Source organism: Rhipicephalus sanguineus, chromosome 11, assembly GCF_013339695.2.
Source record: "Rhipicephalus sanguineus isolate Rsan-2018 chromosome 11, BIME_Rsan_1.4, whole genome shotgun sequence".
Lineage (NCBI taxonomy): Eukaryota > Metazoa > Arthropoda > Arachnida > Ixodida > Ixodidae > Rhipicephalus > Rhipicephalus sanguineus.
In genome coordinates, this window is record NC_051186.1 from 9,516,533 (window position 1) to 9,536,453 (window position 19,921).

General features: G+C 46.9%; 1 protein-coding gene across 10 annotated transcripts in view; it reads left to right on the forward strand.

Annotated features, from left to right (window-relative positions):
* Window positions 1-62: 62 nt before the first annotated feature.
* The window catches only part of LOC119375560 (mitogen-activated protein kinase kinase kinase kinase 5), a 166,212-nt gene continuing 146,353 nt past the window's right edge, over window positions 63-19,921 (forward strand). For 3 of the 10 annotated variants that reach the window (XM_037645767.2, XM_049410964.1, XM_049410963.1), the window contains exon 1: window positions 67-614. In XM_037645767.2, the coding sequence (XP_037501695.1) occupies window positions 510-614 (105 nt within the window). In that variant the 5' untranslated portion in view covers window positions 67-509. Of the gene's footprint in view, window positions 615-19,921 lie in introns of all 10 variants that reach the window. The other 7 variants (XM_049410966.1, XM_049410968.1, XM_049410967.1 and 4 more) reach the window with 5 other exon arrangements.

A 19,921-nucleotide genomic window follows, 5' to 3' on the forward strand; every position in this document is an offset into this window, starting at 1 on the left:
GGTTGGTCGCTGGCATAGAGTTTGGTCGCTGGCTCCGTCAACGTGCGCCGCAGCGAGCAGGATCTGGTCTCACCGGTACGTCGAAAGAAAATTCCTATCCTCGCCAAGGCACGGAAAGGGGAACAATTTTCATTCCACAGCGCCCGATCGGTGTGCCGGCACGGCCGGTGGCTACCTCATGACCGGAAGCCCAGCCAAGTCCAGAGCCAAGCCCGAAAGAAGGCAATCCGTTTAGTCGGTCAATCCAGCATCAGGAGGTGCCCCAACGTCGACGGAGGTTATCGGAGTGCGTTTCTATGTGCTCGGAGCTTGTGCTCGGTGAAAGAAAAATCGTGCGATGAGTGGCCTTTGAGTGAACCGTGCTTCTGTTTTCTGTGTTCTCGCGCTCAGTGATCGTGCGTTTGTATTTGTGAGCCCGCGTCCCCAAGAAGAGCCCGCTCGGCGAATATTCTCGGAGGAATTGCAATGGATTCGTGAGAGCGCACCATGCTGGAGCTTGCTGGCCTCCTATGATGGCATCACTGTCGCCTACGGATATCTCGCGGCGAAACCCCCAGGATGAGTACGAACTGGTGCAGCGGGTCGGCAGCGGAACGTACGGCGATGTCTACAAGGTGAGTTGAGTGTGCGGTGCACTCCAGATCCGCGTTTTCGGTTCGTGTTTATCGACAGGTCGATTGCCTTTGCGACTGCGTAGTTCCGCGAGAATACAATGCCTCGATCCAAACCCGAGGTGTGCTTTCTGTTAGAGGCGCGTACAGTCAGGCTTCGACTGTCTCGCCGAGTACACTTGAATACAGCGCGGCGATCCGTCTTTTCAAGTCTGTTTTCCTTGCAGCGATTTCGTAACGAGTCACCGTTTGGCTCTCCGCTGTCGACGAATAATTGCACGCTTCTGGCGCACTGCCGTTGGTAACAAGAGTGGACGGTCCCAAGTAACCAGTCACTCAGCCTGCGATTGCGCTATTTCCTTTTCTTTTTTTCGGCTGCGGGAACGCGGACGTCTGTATCGCCACTGGCGCCTTGGGGGTAAAGGCGCTCCGCTAGGCCTACAACATTTCTGCGCGCTGAAACGCTTTCCTTGTTTTTTGTTGTTTTTCTCAAAATCGTTTTCGTTGTCAAAGGGTGTCCACTCGCAGTGTGTACTCGGGGTACGCTGAAGATGGTGTAACGACCCCGAAAAACCGTTCGAGTTTGACCTCACTCGGTCTAGACGCGTTTTTGGTTGTGTCGCGGACTATCCATGTCCAAGCCTGTTTCTTGGAGAGGCGGTACTTCGCTACCGAACAAAAATTAAGTTTTCTTCCAGGATTACTCTGGTTTCTGGACACCTTTTCTGACCCCCAATATACGAAAGGAACCCTCTGGCACTGAAAAGGGAAGCTCTGTGACATCGTTCATGGCTTTGTAAAATGGGGCGGCGTCTAAACGTTTCACACGCGGACTTAGTGCAGAGGATATTGGTTTCTGTTTTTATCTTTTTGCTATCCGGCGAACGTAGGGAAGTGGGTTCGATAGCAGCAGCTCGGCAGCGATATGATCGTTAGGTTATTACTACACTCACACTCGGCCCTGCGGGAGATAACATTCTGAAGAGCTCGCGCCGGCTGTTTTAATAATGATGGCACTATCTTTGTGTGCCTCTTAATCTGTCGGCCCTGTGGCTGAAGGGGTGCGGTGTTGCTCGAGATGTTTTCGTGGGAAATGAACGTGGCTGATATTGAATTATTGAATTACAACAGTGATAATCGTTGGGCTTTAACGTCCCAAAACCACGATATGATTATGAGGCTCCGGAAATTTGTACCATCTGGGGCTCTTTAATTGACTACTGCGGGAAATATCCAATCACGATCGAGAAACTCCGTCTGGATCGGTCTCGATCGCCGTCGAAAGTGCACCGTTTGACATCTGCATACGATTGCATCATCACCACTGTTACTTAGGCTAGTATTGCTAATTAAAAGGAGCCTTATTGAAATAGGGCCGTGGATTGGATTCCGTCCGCTGATAAGATCGTCGTTCGAGTGGAGCAGCATTGTTTCAGCACTAGTGCTCGTAATCTAGAAAACCGGGCGCAATCAAATGAGACTTCTCTTCATCTCTTATGAAAATGGCTGTAACGCATCCTTGTTAGCCCTTATATTACAGCCACTGTACCTATATCAGCGATCGGTTACTCCATTGTACTATCCTGATAATTCCGATTAATGCTGCTGAAAACGCATGGTTTAGGTGGAGAAGTTCTCACGATGGAATGGTATGTCCGTAACTGTTACGTACCAACTGGGCAGCCATATTGACGAGGCTTCTGACCTGGCAGATTTGCGTTCTCTCTTTTGAATTTATTGAATATTTGTGATTAGAACCACGCCTTCTTAAAGATGACCCATGCCCCACGGTTGATTCAGTAATTTGAAGAAACGTGATGTTACAGTCTAATGTAGGCTAACACGGAAGTGCGAGTTACGCACAGCAGATCGTGTGCCACACTAGAGTAGAAAAAAAATGTGTAAAGAATACCATGGCAATACATTATCACACTCATATTGCTGATACCTCTTTCAGGTGGTCAGCATATACCTGTTCTTGCGCTGCGAAGCTCGAGGTCGCCGGTTGAATTCCCTGCCATTGCGATCGCATTTTCATGTGGGCGAAAGTGGTAAACATTCGTTGGCTTAGATTAGGCGCAAGGTGAGGAACCCCAGGTGGTCAAAATCTATCCGGAGTCCCAGGCTCTACGCAGTGACTCATCGTGGTTTTGGCGCGTAAAACGCCAGAACTTAATTCTTCTTTAACGCTTACCTTCCCTTGACATGACGTCTTTTATTATGAGTCGACAAGCACACGTCAGGACTTCCTAAAAACAACCTATTTGCTGTGACATTTGGAGTTTTGAAAGAATCGAGGCGTTGTGCAGTCTTTACTGTTACCGGGAGTCGTTACTCTGAGTGTATCTTGCGCTGCATTTTACTACCTCGATCTCATTTCGACGAACCTGTGCACTCCGCCGAATAAATATTTACACAAGCTAAGTCAACAGTGACCTTGCAGGCCTTGTATCGCGCGCGCCATGTTGCATAGCTGGCTGGTCTGCGCGATGTCGTGGGTTTGACCGGCTGCCGCAGGGCTCTCCTCCAAGAGTACGATGTACAAACACGCCCTTGCGCAGGTACTTGGGAAGGCGCCGTCGGTAATGAGGCTATCGAAATTTGGCCCCACACTGTGGATTCCTTCGTAGGTGAGGCTGGCTGCTCGGAGGCAAGCGTTAACTTGTACGATGGTCGTCCTGGTGCCTTTTCTTTGCGAAGCTCGTTGTAACTCACGAATTTTGGTGGCGGCGTCGTACGCTAAAAAAACCCGGCGCCGGCGAGCGTACACAAATGCGGACCCAGAGGTGCGTCGGTGACGTGCTTAATTTGTATGCGCCGTTTTTTAATTATTGATGCTCTCTCGATCGGTAGACTTGTTGGCGATCAGCCGTTTCTGATGTGGCGGTGTGATCATTTATCGAGGTGACTTCTTGCCATTTCAAGTTGCCCCATTTCATTGTTGCCCGGATATGACGCCACGAACGTCGTTGTTGCCCGTGGCAACAGAAGTGTCGCGCTGCTAAGCACGTGAAGGCCCCATTCCCGGTATGGAGGAATGAAACATTTAGGAGGTAGCATTGCGTCAATGCTGCGATAGAAAGAAAGAAAATACGTCAACGTACACGACAAGGTCATCTTGCCTGACCCCCCCCCCCCTTTTCCCTGCAAGGGTTCCTTGAATTTTTTTTTTTTCCTTTGTCGTGGCGAGCGTTGCGACCCTCGTGAAATCGCTTCTCGACTTGGATCATAGAAAAAGAGCTGAAGCCGACCCACTGCTGCTGGCTTCGATCGACTCCTCATTTGTTGCCTGCAAATTGGCCCGCAATTCATTCTGATGGACATCGTCATTTATTACCCGGTGTATCGATCGCCGTTCTTCCCGAGAGCGGTACCTTTTTTCTTCGAAGGTTACGAAATTACGCTTCCGATATCTTTTTCTTTCCTGCTGACAATATTGAGAGCAACCGACGCTGTTTGAGGCGATCGCTTTTGGCATAATACCTTGCTACTTTCTTTCTTTTTTTTTTTTTAAATACGAGAGTTGTGTTTTTACTTTTTCCCCCCAGGCGGACACGCAATTCGTTTCTGGGGGCACATTTTCTTTTTTGCCGCCCCGTGGCTGCTTTTCAGTCGATTTGCCGCGACGTGTGCTAGTCTTTTCTCGCGGTGAGCAGGGTCCCTCGAAACTGCTTGCCCCCTCCCCCCAGTCGTTCTTTCGTTGGGGGCACTCGGGAGATTTGAAGCTGGGTTGCCGAGAACTTCGACGGTGTCACGAGCTCTCTCAAAAGCCATTCAGTCAGTCAAAAGCGGCCGCAAGGAGACTGCGCGATGATTGGGAAACTGAAGCGGCGCTACAGTTGTTCTACAGTAGGCGAACATGGATGAGCAAGATCCATCGCTCGCCCGTTGTTGATCACTTCTATTAGCAAGGCTTCAAAAAAAGAAAAAGAAAAAAAAAATCTGGCGTCTGGCGGCGGGAACACGAATGGCACCAAGGTCAGGTGGGCCGATTCCAGAAGGGATGCAAAACTGGGTGAAGCGCGGAAAGGGGGTGGGAGCATAGGCGTACGCACAGGGGGGGGGGGAGGGAGCAGGGGGGCAGCCCATCCCCTCTACTAAACTAATAAGAGGGGGCACGCAAAGTCTGCCCCATACATTGTCTTAATTGGCGGGAGGTGGGGGGGGGGGCGCCACGATGAACCTTCGCCCCCCCCCCCCTGAAGGGGAACCCTGCGCAGTCCTATGAGTGGTAGGACTCAACTTAGTAAGGGTGTGCCAAGCGATTACAAGCGATAATTCGTGCATAAGGTGAATGAAACTTGAATTTAGGTGGATTAAAGGCAGTCAGTGGTGAATAAAGGTTAATTAGAATGTGAATTAACATTTCGGTGAACCAGTGGGGTGGTGTCTAGGTTACCGAAAGATACCGAGTAATGGGAAGTAACAATGCAATCGACGGAAAGCGTCAAGGTATTCCAATGGGTGTCTTGCGAGAGCATAGGCATTTCCCCGTGCTTTTGTTAGCGGTGGCTAAAGGAAATAACATTTTTTTGTCTGTCTTCCTGCGACTGCTTTGTCGTGTTTGGAACTGAGCTATAGCGTTTCCCGTGTACGTGGTGCGCCATGTTCCTCCATTCTTTCTTACGCTTATGATGCGTGAGGGTGTTTGCTGTTTCCTCCAAGTGTTGAACTTTTTGAACTCTTTATCGTAATAACCAAGGTATATAAGCGGGGCCTTTCAATGCTGCCCCTTTTTTTTCTTATTGTAAATAGATATTGAATGACCCTGATACACGCTTCATTACGATGTCGTCATCCTAATTACACTGCCAGTCTTCTTATCCGTTTCTGAATAGATCACCGCGTACCTGCCGGTATCCGACGCGCACCTTTGAAACACAGAGTAAAAAAAAACACAGACGTTTTGCCAGAATCACTTACTACGGTGACGTAGTAGAAAGGAAAGAAGGGCGAAAGGAAAGATCACTACTTTGCTGTCTTAATATTTTTTTCCTTGTTTGTTGCCTTGATTTTCATCATATCTACTTGCGAATGACGTTCGAGACGATGCCACCATCCGCCTCGGTGTGTATAGTGGTTACGGCGCTCGGCTGCTGACCCGAATGTCGCGGGTTCAATACAGGCCGCGGCCGTCGCATTTCGATGGAGGTGAGGTGCTAGTGGTCCGTGTAGTACTTGTGTGACTGCATTGTACGTTAACGAACATAAGATGGTCTAAGAGAGCCCTCCACTATACGGCGTGCCTAATTATCATGTGGTGGTTTGAGCACGTAAGACCCCACAAATAGTTTCCTTGGCGTTAAAGACAAACTATGCCGAAGTACACCGTTTCACCGAATCAACGCCACACCTGCGCGCGCCGCCGATTTTTTTGTCTTGGAAGGTGCAGTTAACTATATATGACAAGTTAAATAAATTAACAATGCCATAAGCGCGAAGCATGTATAGGCTAATCTGTGGAGAGCTCACCATTCCCGGCGGTAGTTAAAAACTATCGCACTGTCATGCTGAGTTTATTGGGCATCAATTTCGACAACACGTACTTCCTTGCAAAAGTATTCCAACAGGTAGTTCCTTGTAGAAGTGTTCTATGAAGGTCAGTATGTCAGTGATGACGTGGCTATGACGTGGGTACGTAAACGGCTAGCAATGTCTCGCCTTGGGCTTCGTTAAATTCTGCTTGCACCGTCGTGAAGTTCTGTTGTAAAGAGAGTATACCCGTTTCCTGCTTGTCTTTTGTGGTCCGTAATCGATTTCTGTGTCGCGACGTCCGCTCCTCGTTTTCTTCGTTCGCCCACGCTGTTTTCCATTGTGCATAGGATGCAGAGCCGACACATGTGCACTGTTACGCTGCGGTCGATGACGTCATTGGTGACGTCGAGGTGTAATCCTCTTGCACGGAGGCGTTCTCTATAGAAGCCCCCTTGGCAACTGCACGTCGTGCCTGCAGTTTTTCTTTGGAATCTTGACATTTCGGTGTGAGCTCCGAAAAGACGTGGATCTTTGTGTGGCGGTCGCACATTCTCACTTATTGGTATTGGTCGAGAATCGCGGGTGGACCAATGTATAAGGATAATATATACTAGAATAGCCAAAATATGTGGGACAATAACGAAATAGAAAATGAATCAAGGGGTTAGATTCTTTTTGACTCAGCCCGATGAAACCAACGGGCAACGAAGACGATCAAGGGAGGCATAGGGAAGATCAATTTGTAGTTTTTAGCTGTCGTGTAGGTATTATGACACAAATGCAAAGGAATTAGAGAGGATGAAAAATCCACTTGCCGCAGGTGGGAATCGAACCTACAACCTTCGGATAACGCGTCCGATGCTCTACCAATTGAGCTACGGCGGCGGTCGTTTGCCTGTCCACCTTATCGGGTATTTCTGTGTGTGTAATCCTGAGAGCCTTAGCCAGCGTCCGCCGTTAAAATTACAACACTACTGCTAAAAAAAACAAAAAAAACTACAAGTAATGTTCCCTGTACCTCCCAAGACTTCATGTTCGTTTAATTAGGTTACAAGATAATAAACACACACGTTCCGAATAAGCAGGCTACAGGCAACAGACGGAGAAATTGGAGGGCTTGTGTCATGAAAAGGGAGGAATACATGAAGGCATAAACATAATGAAATGAAATGAAATGAAATAATTCATAATAAACTAAATTTAACGAAATATACGTTATGACTATCATTTTGAAATAGAGTGATATTGTGCGTAAGAGTAGGTCCTGAGTCGCAGCTGGGGCAAACCATTCGTCGCTGAACCTGAGTCTGTGGACCGTACGAAGAGAGCTTATCCGCGGCGCCTTCCATGCCGATTCTGCAGCTAATATGCGAAGCGTTGCGCTCCTATGCATGAGGTCAACGGTTCGATTCCCAGCTATATCGGCCACATTTCGAAGGAGCCAAACAAAAAAACGTTCGTGTGCTTAGTGCGTTTATATTCTCCAAGCTCGAGCGAATTACAAAGGGAACGCGCTCAGAAGGCGCCATTAACAGGGCCGTTATGACGGATCATTCCGAAAGAAACAATCTAACGAAGCTCAAAGGTGTGGCGGAAAAGTCTCGAGAGGATCATCATACACTAAAGAGGGATTGCATTATATTGGACGTATAGCTTTTCGTTTGGCACCGGCATATATTGTCGTCGTTAAGTGACGGAGTTTATTAAGTCACGGTGACATCAGTCCCGTGACTTTCAGACACTTCGTATAACTGGTAAGCCGCATGACGCGAAATTTGCAGGCTCGAGTTTTATTTCATATCTTGTTCCACCGTGCACGAGAGATCGAAATCTCGGTAAGGGACTAAAGTGTCAACTCGGCCTTGTTGGTACGGCATATTTGGATGCAACAATGGTAGCGAAAATAAACAGGACACAAGAAGGCAACAAAGTGACACAGCGCTACGTGTGTGTGTATTCGTTGCCTTCTTGGGTCCTGTTTCTTTGCGTTATCATTGTTATATCCTCAGTAAGGGGGCTTGGGCCATGGGCGCTTCTGGGCTTTTAGCTATGCCCGACCCGTCGTTTCCTGCATTCGAGAACTGCATAGCCGACACCGAGGCGGTGCACGTAACGAAGAGATCCTTTGCTTTTTCTTGTAATTCTTTGAACTCGCGATCGGTCTGGAGCTTACGATAGCGAGTCGCGGCGTCCGCTCCAACAGCAGCAGCCGAGTGCTGAAAATGAAAGACGAAAACACCGCGTCCTCCGGTAACTCGAGGCCATCCGGAACCGAAGGCGGCCGCCGAGCTGAGTGTTTACGTTAGCTCCGATCGCCGACTCGCCTTTGAACGGAGTCGTACGCGCAAGACCGCGGTTTCGGTGTGCGCTTGTCCGCTGTGTCAGCTCGTTCTTTCTTTTCCTTTGCCGTCTTGTGTTTCTAAACCCTCCTTGGACTAAAAAGTAGACAGGGGTTGGCCCCATTCTCGACGACAGTTGGCAGCATGCTGCCTCCGTATTTCCCGCTTGGTATACATTGCGTACGCGTTGTCACGTCTGTGATAACAATAGCTATAGGACGTTGCAGCGTTCCTGAAAACCAGAATGGCGCGACGCACGAACGGCGTTCAAAATCTCGCGCAACGGCAAGCTGCAAAGCCGTTACCCCAGGCTGATTGCATATACTCTAACGGGGATTAAAAAAAAAACAAAGAAAAAAAAAGGCGGAAAATACGAAGACGAGATGACTGGCTGAAACTTGCAGCTAGAAAATCAACACCCGAGAAACGAAATCTTCCTGCCGGCAAGCTTCGAATGTAATTTTGTGAGGCCCGCATATTGAGGATTAAGTAGAATGAAGTAAAATGCTTCCAATTCGATATCGCACTTAGGGGACTTCTGCAGAATTCGTGCGAACATTGTCCCACATCCAGAGCTTGTGATTTTCAGGTTTGCGTGGTTGGAAATGAAGATGCGCGGGACAAAACATCGATTGAGGTTTGGGATTTCTGAGCGACGACGAGATGATTAAATTTCGGCCCCTAGATGATGCAGAGAGGGGATGTGAATGTGTGGATGAAACCGCGTGGAACAAAGAAAATCACATGCTCGGAACGAACTTGAACTCTCTTCAGCAGGGAAACGAAAGCAGGAGGCAGCGCAAACAGCCGACACCCGCCGTCGCACTGCTCGCTCTATACACAGTTTCAGTCGATTTTTTATTAATCAGTTGTTTCATTCATTCATTCATTCATTCATTCATTCATTCATTCATTCATTCATTCATTCATTCATTCATTCTACCTTCAACCGCGCACAGGTTTACAGCGTGAAGTGGGGTATACACAAGAATAATAAAATATATATACAATATAACCAAATATAGAAATACATATCATAATGTAATTTTCAAGGCTGACACTACTGAGAATTAATAATAATAATAATAATAATAATAATAATAATAATAATAATAATAATAATAATAATAATAATAATAATAATACTTTACTATTTTTAATTACTATTTTCATCAATACGTTTATCTAGGAAAGCTGCAGGTAAAAGCTGCTCTTGCATAGACGCGCAGCTTGACAACGGCCCGTAGCTGCATTTTTACAAATATGTCAGCGGTGGCAATTTCAATGGCATGAAACATCGGCACGCGAAGGACACCTTTAGATGTGATTCGAAGTATACAGCGTGTACAGGCAAGGCAAAAAAGAAAACGAACAACTTTGACTCGTCGAGTCATTAATTTAACAACTGCGGCTATCGACGAACGCAACAACTCGCTGTCTGGAACAGTGGTAGAGGGAGTCGTATTTCCACCCGATGGCGTCAGTTTTGCTCTAACAATCGTCAATTCTTTTGTGCACGCTTTTGAGCCCGCAGTTCTGGTCGGAGGATCCTTGTAGAGTTACTGTATAGACGGTTTCAAGATTGCGATAGCAGGAGCTCGTGGTGTACTCCAAGAAACTTCCGGTCACCTCATTTTTTATTCTGCAACACCGAAGCGTGAAGCGTTGTTTTAAGTTTTGTCAGAGTAAGGGTATACTCTTTTTCCACTTTCACATAAAAGAAAGGCGCTTATAGTTAAAGACTAACTATTTTTAATGTTGTGTGTAGCTTAGAAGAATATTTAATTCAAATATTTTGGTACACACAGGGAGAAAGGTGTTGAAACTCTACGGGCTACTCGCCAAGGCTTTTGTTCCCCGCCAATTCTGCTAGCCAACGCCAGCGCACGAAACCGGAAGAGGTCCAGGGTTTGTGTTAGTAAACAGCGAAACCGTCAATATGCTACCTTTAGGTAGCAGAGTTGCGCATCTGTCTTCCAATGCCGCTAGCAACCATGCATTGCGGAGAAGCGGACGCTCGGGCCAATTTTTGTATCTCTCGACGCCGCCGCGGCAGCGAACTGAATTAACACTTGTCATCGACAGATAATGTTTATCGCCGATCATTGACACGCCTGACATGTTAATCGGCGACACGGTAGGCATGTCGCCTGCAAAAACGAAGTGCGACTTCACCGCATAGCTGTGGTTGCTAGTTGGACCTGTGCGCAACTCTGCTACCTAAAGGTAGCATATACAGTAACTCTAGCTCCTTGTAGAGGAAAGCGACATGGGACTCCGGGATTCGTATTGCCCTCTTCGCAACGGCGGTGACAGGCATTGTCGGCTTTTTCCTTTCAGTTTCCAATCTCTGCGCTGCCCGAATGGCCAAGACAAACAAGGCGGCGTGTCGTGGACTGGCCGTTTGTGTTCGCAGGTTCCATTCGTTTTACGTGTATACAGACCGTCAGGGTTTTCTTTCAGTCGGCTCAAAAATAGTCGCTGCGGCGAGGTTATTCTTTCGGGATATCCGTTACAACACGGTATTTGCTGTAGAAAGAAATCGAAAATAACGTAACCTTGGGCATGTTGATATTCATTTCGGCATCTATAGCGCACAACACAGCGCCGGTCTTCATCAGTTGTCACTCGGTCCTTGTCTTGTGTTGTGCGCTGGATGCGAAAAGAAAGAAGTCGTTTAATTACGGTGTGAAAGAGAACGGAAGGTTTCCGTCGAGGTTTCCGTTGAATATTCGCTCAGAAATGAGAAGTGTTCGTTTAAGAAAAATACTGTATCGGGCTAAGGCATGGGCGTCAGCAAGGGATTGACATTGCAGTACATGGGCAGAAGGTGGGATGTTCCGCGCAGCGTATCATTGCGGATGAAATTTAAAAAAAAAAAAAACACGAATGGTAATGCTTTTATCTAAGTGGACGTATAGCGCATGGTTCAATAACATGACATTGCAGGGCAGATAAAGGACACAAAGAACAGATTACCGTACACCTCGGACGCTATAGTGGAATCCTTTTTTATATTTATTTGTGCTGCGGTGGATTCTCAAAGTTTAAACCAACCAACTCAAGATAATGATATTTCGTATTGTCTGTCTTGCTCTTGACCCGGCCACGGTGGTCTACTGGTTATGGCGCTTGACTGCCGACCCGAAGGTCGCAGGATCGAATCCCGGCCGCGGCGGCTGCATTTTCGATGGAGGCGAAAATGTTTGAGGACCGTGTACCTATAGATTTAGGTGCACGTTAAAGAAGCCCAGGTGGTCGAAATTTCCGGAGCCCTCCACTACGCCGTCTCTCATAGTCATATCGTGGTTTTGGGACGTTAAACCCGAGATATTATTATGATGTTAAACCCCAGATATTATTATTATGTCTTACTCTTGGCCCGTTCTCAGCGATGCTGGCCTCCAAACACCAGCCGCTGAAAGTTAATCTCGATCCTCCTACATGTTTACGGGAAACCACGTGTAAACTCATCTGAATTTGTTGGTCGCCTAGTAGCGACCGAGTGATGTTTACCAAAAAAAAAAAAAAAAGTACAGTGCCCTGGATCGGTTGTAGTACATTGCGTATGACGCAACTGTTTTAGTGCGTTGCGAGCTGTTCCTCTCGACGTGTGTACATGTGCCAGCCACGACGGCGTGGCCTGTCCTTTCCTCGCAGAAAACGAGACGCGAGGTAGACGTAACAGTTGACGACGATAGATAGCAGGAAAGCTGGGGAAGGCCCGACCGTGCATGCGTATACGTGTGCTCGGTGCCGACGGTGACTCATACCAACGCACCTCCTCTCTGGCGCCGACTAAAAAGGATCGCCCGTGCATAAGCCATCGCCCGCTGCCTTGACGAAGCTGCATGCTGTGTCGACTGCGTTTGCGTTCATGTGTACGCACGCGATATGTGACTTCGTTACGTGAAGACGACTTGAAACAACCGCCGGCGGCATATTTCCGAACGTGCCTCTTCATTCGATGCCTTTCGCTTTTGACCAGTATAGTTCAATCGCCAAGTAAATCGGAGGTCACCGGATCGACTCCCGGCCGCGGCGGCCGCATTTTGGCGGAGGAAGAGTGCTCGAGGAGACCCGCGTGCTGCGCGATGTCGGGACACGTTAAAGAACTACACGTGATCGAAATTCCCGGAGCCCTCCACTACGGCGTCTCTCAGTTATAGTTTAGCGTTAGCGTGATAGCGGGGGTTAAGGGAATAGCGTTACCGTGCCGCAAACTTTGGTTGCGGAAAGCCGGTTTTAGTTTAGCGGGATAGCGTTCGGTGGCGCCACCGAGCGAAGGGTGAATGCGTTAAAAAAAAGTGAAAAGAACAAAACCGAGAATGCTCGCCTGTATCCCCGCACGCAGCAATATTACTCCTTTTTTTAGTGAAAACAAAAGTAAATAAATATGAACTAAGCAGCAAAAGCGAAAATTTTCATGTTGCACACTTGTTTACACCGATCTTCTAGATAGGCCTATCGTTCAAAATGGGAAGCGATCTCAAAAACTAGGCTAAGTTATCCGTAATGCCGTGTCGTCGAAGCTGCCTGAAGGCAAGCGAAGCCATTTCGCACAGTCGTTTGCTACGAAAGAAGTGGATCCGTCCACATCAACGCTAAATTCAGTTCGAAGCGGGCGTCGAAAACCGCCGCCATGTTTTACGTACACTACGTTAACCACGCAAACACGCTAACGCTAAATCTGAAAAATAGCGTGCGTACGGTAAACGCTACGGGTTGTTTACGGTACTGCGCATGCGCACTTCGATCCCGCTATTCCGGTAAGCCCGCTATTCCGTTAAACCCGCTAAACTATAACTGTCTATTGTCATATCGTGGTTTTGGGACGTTAAACCCCCAACAATTATTATACATTTGATAAGTAAATCGGAACGATGGTTTGCCGCGCTAGTTGTCAATTCATTTACTCGTAGCGAATAGCGGGAAACGAACCAAACACACACAAAAAAAAAGGACACACACACAGTCTAACTAAATCATAGGCAATAAATTTCACGATGTCATCACTTTGCAATCAGTAACGCTGGTTCGCGTTAAGGCCACCGAAGTTCAAGCTCTTGCCATTGAAGTAATCTGGAAACTCCCGAGTGTTGACTGATTGTTCGTAATAGTTCCAGGGTAAATTACGGTGGCAGTGGCATTGATTACAGGTTGAGGAAATTATTTTCAGTGGTGTTCAACCGTCCTTTATTTATACGTTCATGCGTGTGTTTGTATGTGTGCGCGTGTTATACACATGCAATTTTTTTTTTTTAAAGAGAGAAACACTGGCTTCTCTTGTCCCCTGCCTTTTTGTTCTGCCTCCTTATTGCGGGTGGCGTTGCAACCCAGCTGTGGCTTCCTCTAATTAGGCACTAATCTCTTTTGGGTACCGTGAGTGATTTCGGAAACGCGTCTTAATTGGCTGTCATTCTTTAGACGCTATACCGTTTGTATCCGTTTCGATGTGTTGAGACAGATGGGTGATTGCGAAAATGCGCGTAAACCAAGTCACCATCTCGCGCCCCTCTCTCTTTCACACTATACCCTCTCCCCGCATGTAAATCACGGCACAACTTAAGATTGAACGCATCGGTGCTGTTTTTTTTTTGTTGCTTTTTCGATTTTCTATTTCTTGCCCTATACCGCGTTCGTCTGCGCTTCTTGTGAGTCTGGGGATGAGTTACATCCGGGGCTGGTAATTCCCGCAGTGGCGCGGTTTGTCGTCGTTAGTAACAAAGCAGCGAAGTCTAGCGAGGCTGTTCAGTGCGTGCAGTTACCGTATACTTATTATTAGAGCTACGGAGTAATCTATACCTGCGCTGTCATCGTCCGAGAGTATACAAGCCAACAATTCGGTGGAGCCTGCAGTAACGCTGCAAGCGCTCGCACAAAGCATGCTGCAAATTGTTCTTTGGCATCCGGTAGTCCAGCAGTGTATACTCGGAGGCGTTGCTAGCCCGACACGGCGACGCACCGTCGCCGCGCGATTTAGTCTGAACCAAACAGGCATACCGACGGCAGCAGCAGCAACAGCGGTGACCTCGGCGCCATCATTACATAGCTCCCTAGAAGCGCGCACTTGGCTTGTTTCACCGCGCTTTAGCTTCTTTTTCTTGTTTTGATTTTGATGTCGCCCTCTTGCCTCCGTCAAACGTCCGTTCTGGTGGAGAGAGAGAGAGAGAGAGGGTAAGTGTCGACCCGGGAATGATGAGAACTGATGACTCACTCATTACAGAGCCCTGCCGGCTGCACACTCGCCTGTCTGATACGAAAGGCGTGTTCTGCGAACATGTTAGTTGCGTCTTTTTTGTTCTCAATATTTCGTGAATGCGTTCTTCTTTATGCGAACGCGTGTATGTCGCGACGGAGGTGTCGCGGCCTTCCTTGAACTTGGGATGACCGTGGAGGAGATCCGTGTTGTTTCTTGACGGAATATGAAAAAGAGCAAACAAAAAGAAAACCATGCACTAAAGCAGTTGTCTGGAGGGAATAACGACTCACCCTTGTACGCACAAACGACGCTGCAGCAATGGCAGATGTCTTTAGTAGGCTTCGTCTTCCTAGCCTGCACATATAAAACAAGAAACTGTATCGTCACCATGTCCTTAGTGTCGTCGCGATCATTCTTGGCAGAATTGTCGTTATAGCTCTAGATTGCTGTTCCTGAATGCGCACCGAAGTGCCTTAGGGTATGCGCATGCCTTCAGCGCTTCTGAAACGCAAAGTAAACACACAGACGAGCGTGCTTGAGTTGTGGCCGGTATGAGGTAGCCGATCTGCACTGTTACTTTATAGGTATACGATTCGCATGACGTCACGTTCGCCGTATGGTTGTCCTAATGGGCAGCAGCTATAGTGGGTCTGCTAATGGTACTAGTCTTGAGCGAAATAAAAGAGTGCGAAAACGAGGACCAGCAAGGGACGACAAAACGTTCGCTGAGGTTGCTTCGGTCCTCGTGCTCTTTTTTTCGCGCTGTTTATTTCGTTCAAGGTGGAAGCACACCAGCTCGCCCAACTAACCATTCTGATGTTCTGCTGACAAGGTTTGGGGGAAGAAAAATATGACGACCTCGATGACGTCAGTACAGCATGTAGTAGTAGTAATAGTAGTAGTATATAGCAGCAGCAGCAGCAGCAATAGTAGTAGTTTGAGGATCAAACGAAGGTAGAGGAAGAGAGAGGCCGCTTATTGGATAAATGGAATAAAATACGAGGATGCCGACCGTAAAATGTATAAGAACAATGCACTGACGTTTCGACACCCAGAACGAGAGCCTTGTTCACAGTTGGATAAATGGGTACCGACGACACCGAGCACAAGGTTGTGAGGTACGTTTTACTCCATTACAAGAAGAAAACGGTGTGTGCCCGGCAGGTGTACTGGGAATCGAACACATTGCCTTCCGCATGTGAGGCGGATGCTCAAGCCACTCGGCCACCGCTGCGGTCTCGTATTGTGCTTAATAAAGTTTCACGGCACCTTTTATACCCCTGAACTACGGGAGCTGGATAGACGCAGGCCTATATCACGCCAACACTTTCTATATAGGAGGGGTCTCAAACACGCGGCCCGCGGCTTCACGAGGAACAAACTTTTGTGACTTTGCTAAGTGGTAAGTTTTCTCGCCTATTGCGATTAATAGCGCTTTGTTCGGGGGAGCTGCAGAGACGAGACTGGTCTCAGGCATTGTATTCCCTGAGGAACCCAATGCGGTAACTATACGTGTTTAAACATCGCCTTAGAACAAAACCTCTATTTCAGAATTTTAGTCACTCTGCAGACCGGTATCGATATCTTTCTCGAAACCTTTTTAACATCGCCTTAGAACAAAACCTCCATTTCAGAATTTTAGTCACTCTGCAGACCGGTATCGATATCTTTCTCGAAACCTTCGTCGAATACCCTGCGGATATGACCCATATATGAGATATGGGAAAGGCACTCTTTCAAATGGAAACGTTAGGTAACACTGTCTTCAACCCCCCCCCCCCCCCCCCTCCCCCCCCCCCCTCTCGCTCCGACTTTTACTGTCCCGGCCCTTGTTGGACTAAATTTCGGGACTGCGGCCCGCTAGCTGATATGAGTTTGAGGCCCCTGCTTTATAGCCTGTTCATAAAGTTCTGGCGTAAGAGAAGTGTCCATGGTTCCTGTATAGTTCAGAGGCAGAGGTGCCTATATATATATATATATATATATATATATATAGAACTCATATGCACCCCAACCCCCACGCCTCTTCTTGTTCTACTGTGGTGTATATATTTGACGGGTGTGAAACTATCGGAAGCGCTCGTTATTAATCCTCGGCCTCACTAATATATAAGTTGTCCCTCAAAACAAGCTGCACAGCATTCGGTGGCACTAACGCTTGCGAGTTGTAATTCTCCCGCGCCATGGCTTCTCTCTCATTGTTTTGCATGACGACGCGAGGAGTGCATATATATTTCTACGCGGCACTGCAACGCCTGACAAGGATATGTAAGACGCAGCAGAGAATGAACTCAGTAATATACCCATGTATGGAGTCAGCTGCGCATGAGTCAGCGCGCCGCGCCTTGGTTTTCAGTGTTAATTGCTCTCCTATAGCTGACAGCAGCACTTTCTTTGCTGCCGTTGGAGCGGATGCAAGGTATGGGAGAACTCAGCCAAGGACGGCGGAGTGTTAGTTGCACGGGGTGATGAATTAACTAACACAGGGTCGTCGTGTATAGTTACGTTTCCGATGTCATTCTCCTTTTTTTTTTTTTGCCCTGCGCACCTCTCTTCCACGTAATATTCTGCAATACGTGACTTGAGGAGCAGAGTTGCCAGATGCTGCCGAATAACGAGCAAATAATGATCCCCCCCCCCCCCCCAAAAAAAAAAAAGCCCAGCAAAAGCGGCGCGACTTTCGCGAAGAAGTCTGAAAGCAGCGGATGTTTTAATAGATATTCTCCTTGTTGAAAATATTTTTAATTATAATAAAAAAAGTCGCTCAAATACGACGGGAACGTAAAAAAAAAGTAGCCTTAATTATTTTGTATACAGCGAAAATACGTAGGAGATTATGCGTGTTCACACTGTTCAGTAAACATTGAGCAGCGCATGAGTAAAGTTCCTTTTTGACTCTCCCAACTAAAGTTTGCTTTCAACGCTCAACTACAGAAAATCGTCGACAAACGCGCTATTAGTGAACGTGACGAGCACTAATCTAACTATATTTGCAGGAAGGACGCGAATAATTAAAAAAAAATGCGATAAATCACTCAAGAATTTTGCAAGCGACTCGGTGGAAAAAGAAAAAAAAAGAAAAGCCCAAGTCATTTTATTATTAGCGGAACTGGTAACTCTGCCCTTACAAAAATATTTGGTAACATTAAGTTGACGGTCTAAAGACAATTGTTACTAGAACCTACCAACAATCAAAAGAGTGTCTACCAACTGTCTTTAGACGTCTGTACCAACAATCAATCAACGCTCTGGCTGCAATTGGCCACCAACTTTGAATAGACTCATGTTCATAGCTTGTCTGGTGACCTCGTAGTAACGCCCTATCAACAGTGTTCAAGAGACACCCTATCACTGTGAGCAAAAAAAAGCCGAGATGGGAGTAAATGGACTCGTCCTCTAGCGCACGCCCCTATGGGGGCTTTATATACTCTGTCCAGGGGAGTAAAAAATTTACCCCCTGGACGGAGGTTTTGGATGGACTGAGGGGAGTATTTGTTTGCATCCATAGGGGAGCTTTTCGCTGTCGCACCATGCGCCAGAGAATCTTTAATTAAATTAGCATCGAAACACGCAAACTCGATCACACGTACACAAACATGCACACAACATTCGCAAAGTAATACAATACTCACACTGACAACCGCTCGCCACCCGCTCTTCACAACCAAACTTTGGTCACCGAGTATATATAGGCACCACATCTTGACCTCCAATGTAGCTCAGATGGGACACTTCTTTTCCGTGTAATTAAGCAACAAACATTCATGGCGTACGTGTAAATTTGCGGTGGGCGTATAGATATCTGAGGCATACCTATCTTTTACTAAAAATCCGCCTAACATTCAACGACTTTTTTTAATTAGCGAATTTTGCGGGAGCCTTTCTCATATAAAGCCGCTGCATGCGTACATGCAGGTCCTCGTCGGCACGTGCACAATTATATGTGAAGACATACGCGTTTTGGGGATAGGAAAGTGCGGAGAGGTTTAATGTTCGATGACTTTGCACCCCTAGCTAAAGCTAAATCATCTTTTGAAGGTACATTTAAAATAGTACTTATAAATGAGGCCTTCAGGGGGTGTATGTAGAATTGTCTTTACACGTCAGTAAGAAGGAGGCCTTCAGACGGTCTACATAAAATAGTCTTTATACAAAAGTAAGAAGGTCTTTATATGGTCTACATAAAATAGTCTTTATACAAAAGTAAGAAGCAGGCCTTCAGACGGTCTACATAAAATAGTCTTTATACAAAAGTAAGAAGGTCTTTATATGGTCTACATAAAATAGTCTTTATACAAAAGTAAGAAGCAGGCCTTCAGACGGTCTACATAAAATAGTCTTTATACAAAAGTAAGAAGCAGGCCTTCAGACGGTCTACATGAAATAGTCTTTATACAAAAGTAAGAAGGAGGTCTTTAGACGGTCTACATAAAATAGCCTTTATACAAAAGTAAAAAGGAGGTCTTTAGACGGTCTATTGACAAATGTTACTAGATCGCAAATGTTACTAGACGGTCACCAATGTCAATAGATGGTTACTAGGTGGTCTACTCAATGTTACTAGCCATTTTTGTAAGGGTGGCGAGGGGCCTCGTTGATGTGACGCAGGGAAACGGTGACGTCGGCGTCTCGACGAATTAATGTAACCGGTTTGCACGAGACTCGTAATTCGCGAACAAAGTTTGGAGTCGTCTAATTATAAACGCCAAGGAGTATAGCGAATGAGTCGTGTATACACTTCGCCCCCAGCGGTGAAATGTGAACCCACAGCATTCGAATTACGCGTAATTCGAAGGTTGCGGGTTCACATACCACCGACGGATCGGGCGATTTTTCGTCCACTTCATTTCGTTTCAATTTACGTTGCAATAAGTACACTATAGAGTTAAGGACAACAATTAACGTACTCTACGCTTTCCCGGGCCTAATTGTCTGTTTGGTTCGTTTAGTTCTTGTGTTTGAAATATTCGTGTAGACGGAAGCAACGGCAACAATAGTCGCTTGGGAGGATTCGTCTGGAAAGCTTCGCTCGAAAAAAAGAAAAGAAAATAAAAAATAATAAAAAGGAAGCGTTCTATATAGTACCGCGGATTCTCGTTTCCCTTGATAAATCTCACCGGCCTCCACCACCTCAAGCTATTCTTGTCTCGGAATCCGGTCGCGCGGCTGCAGCATGACGACAGGGGCTGAATGCAGAGACAGCGCGTATTTAAAATGTGTTGCACTTCGTAGAACCTCAGGACTGTCAGCATCTCGTTCGCGTGTTCGCTCACTGCAGTGACGCTGTATGGGTT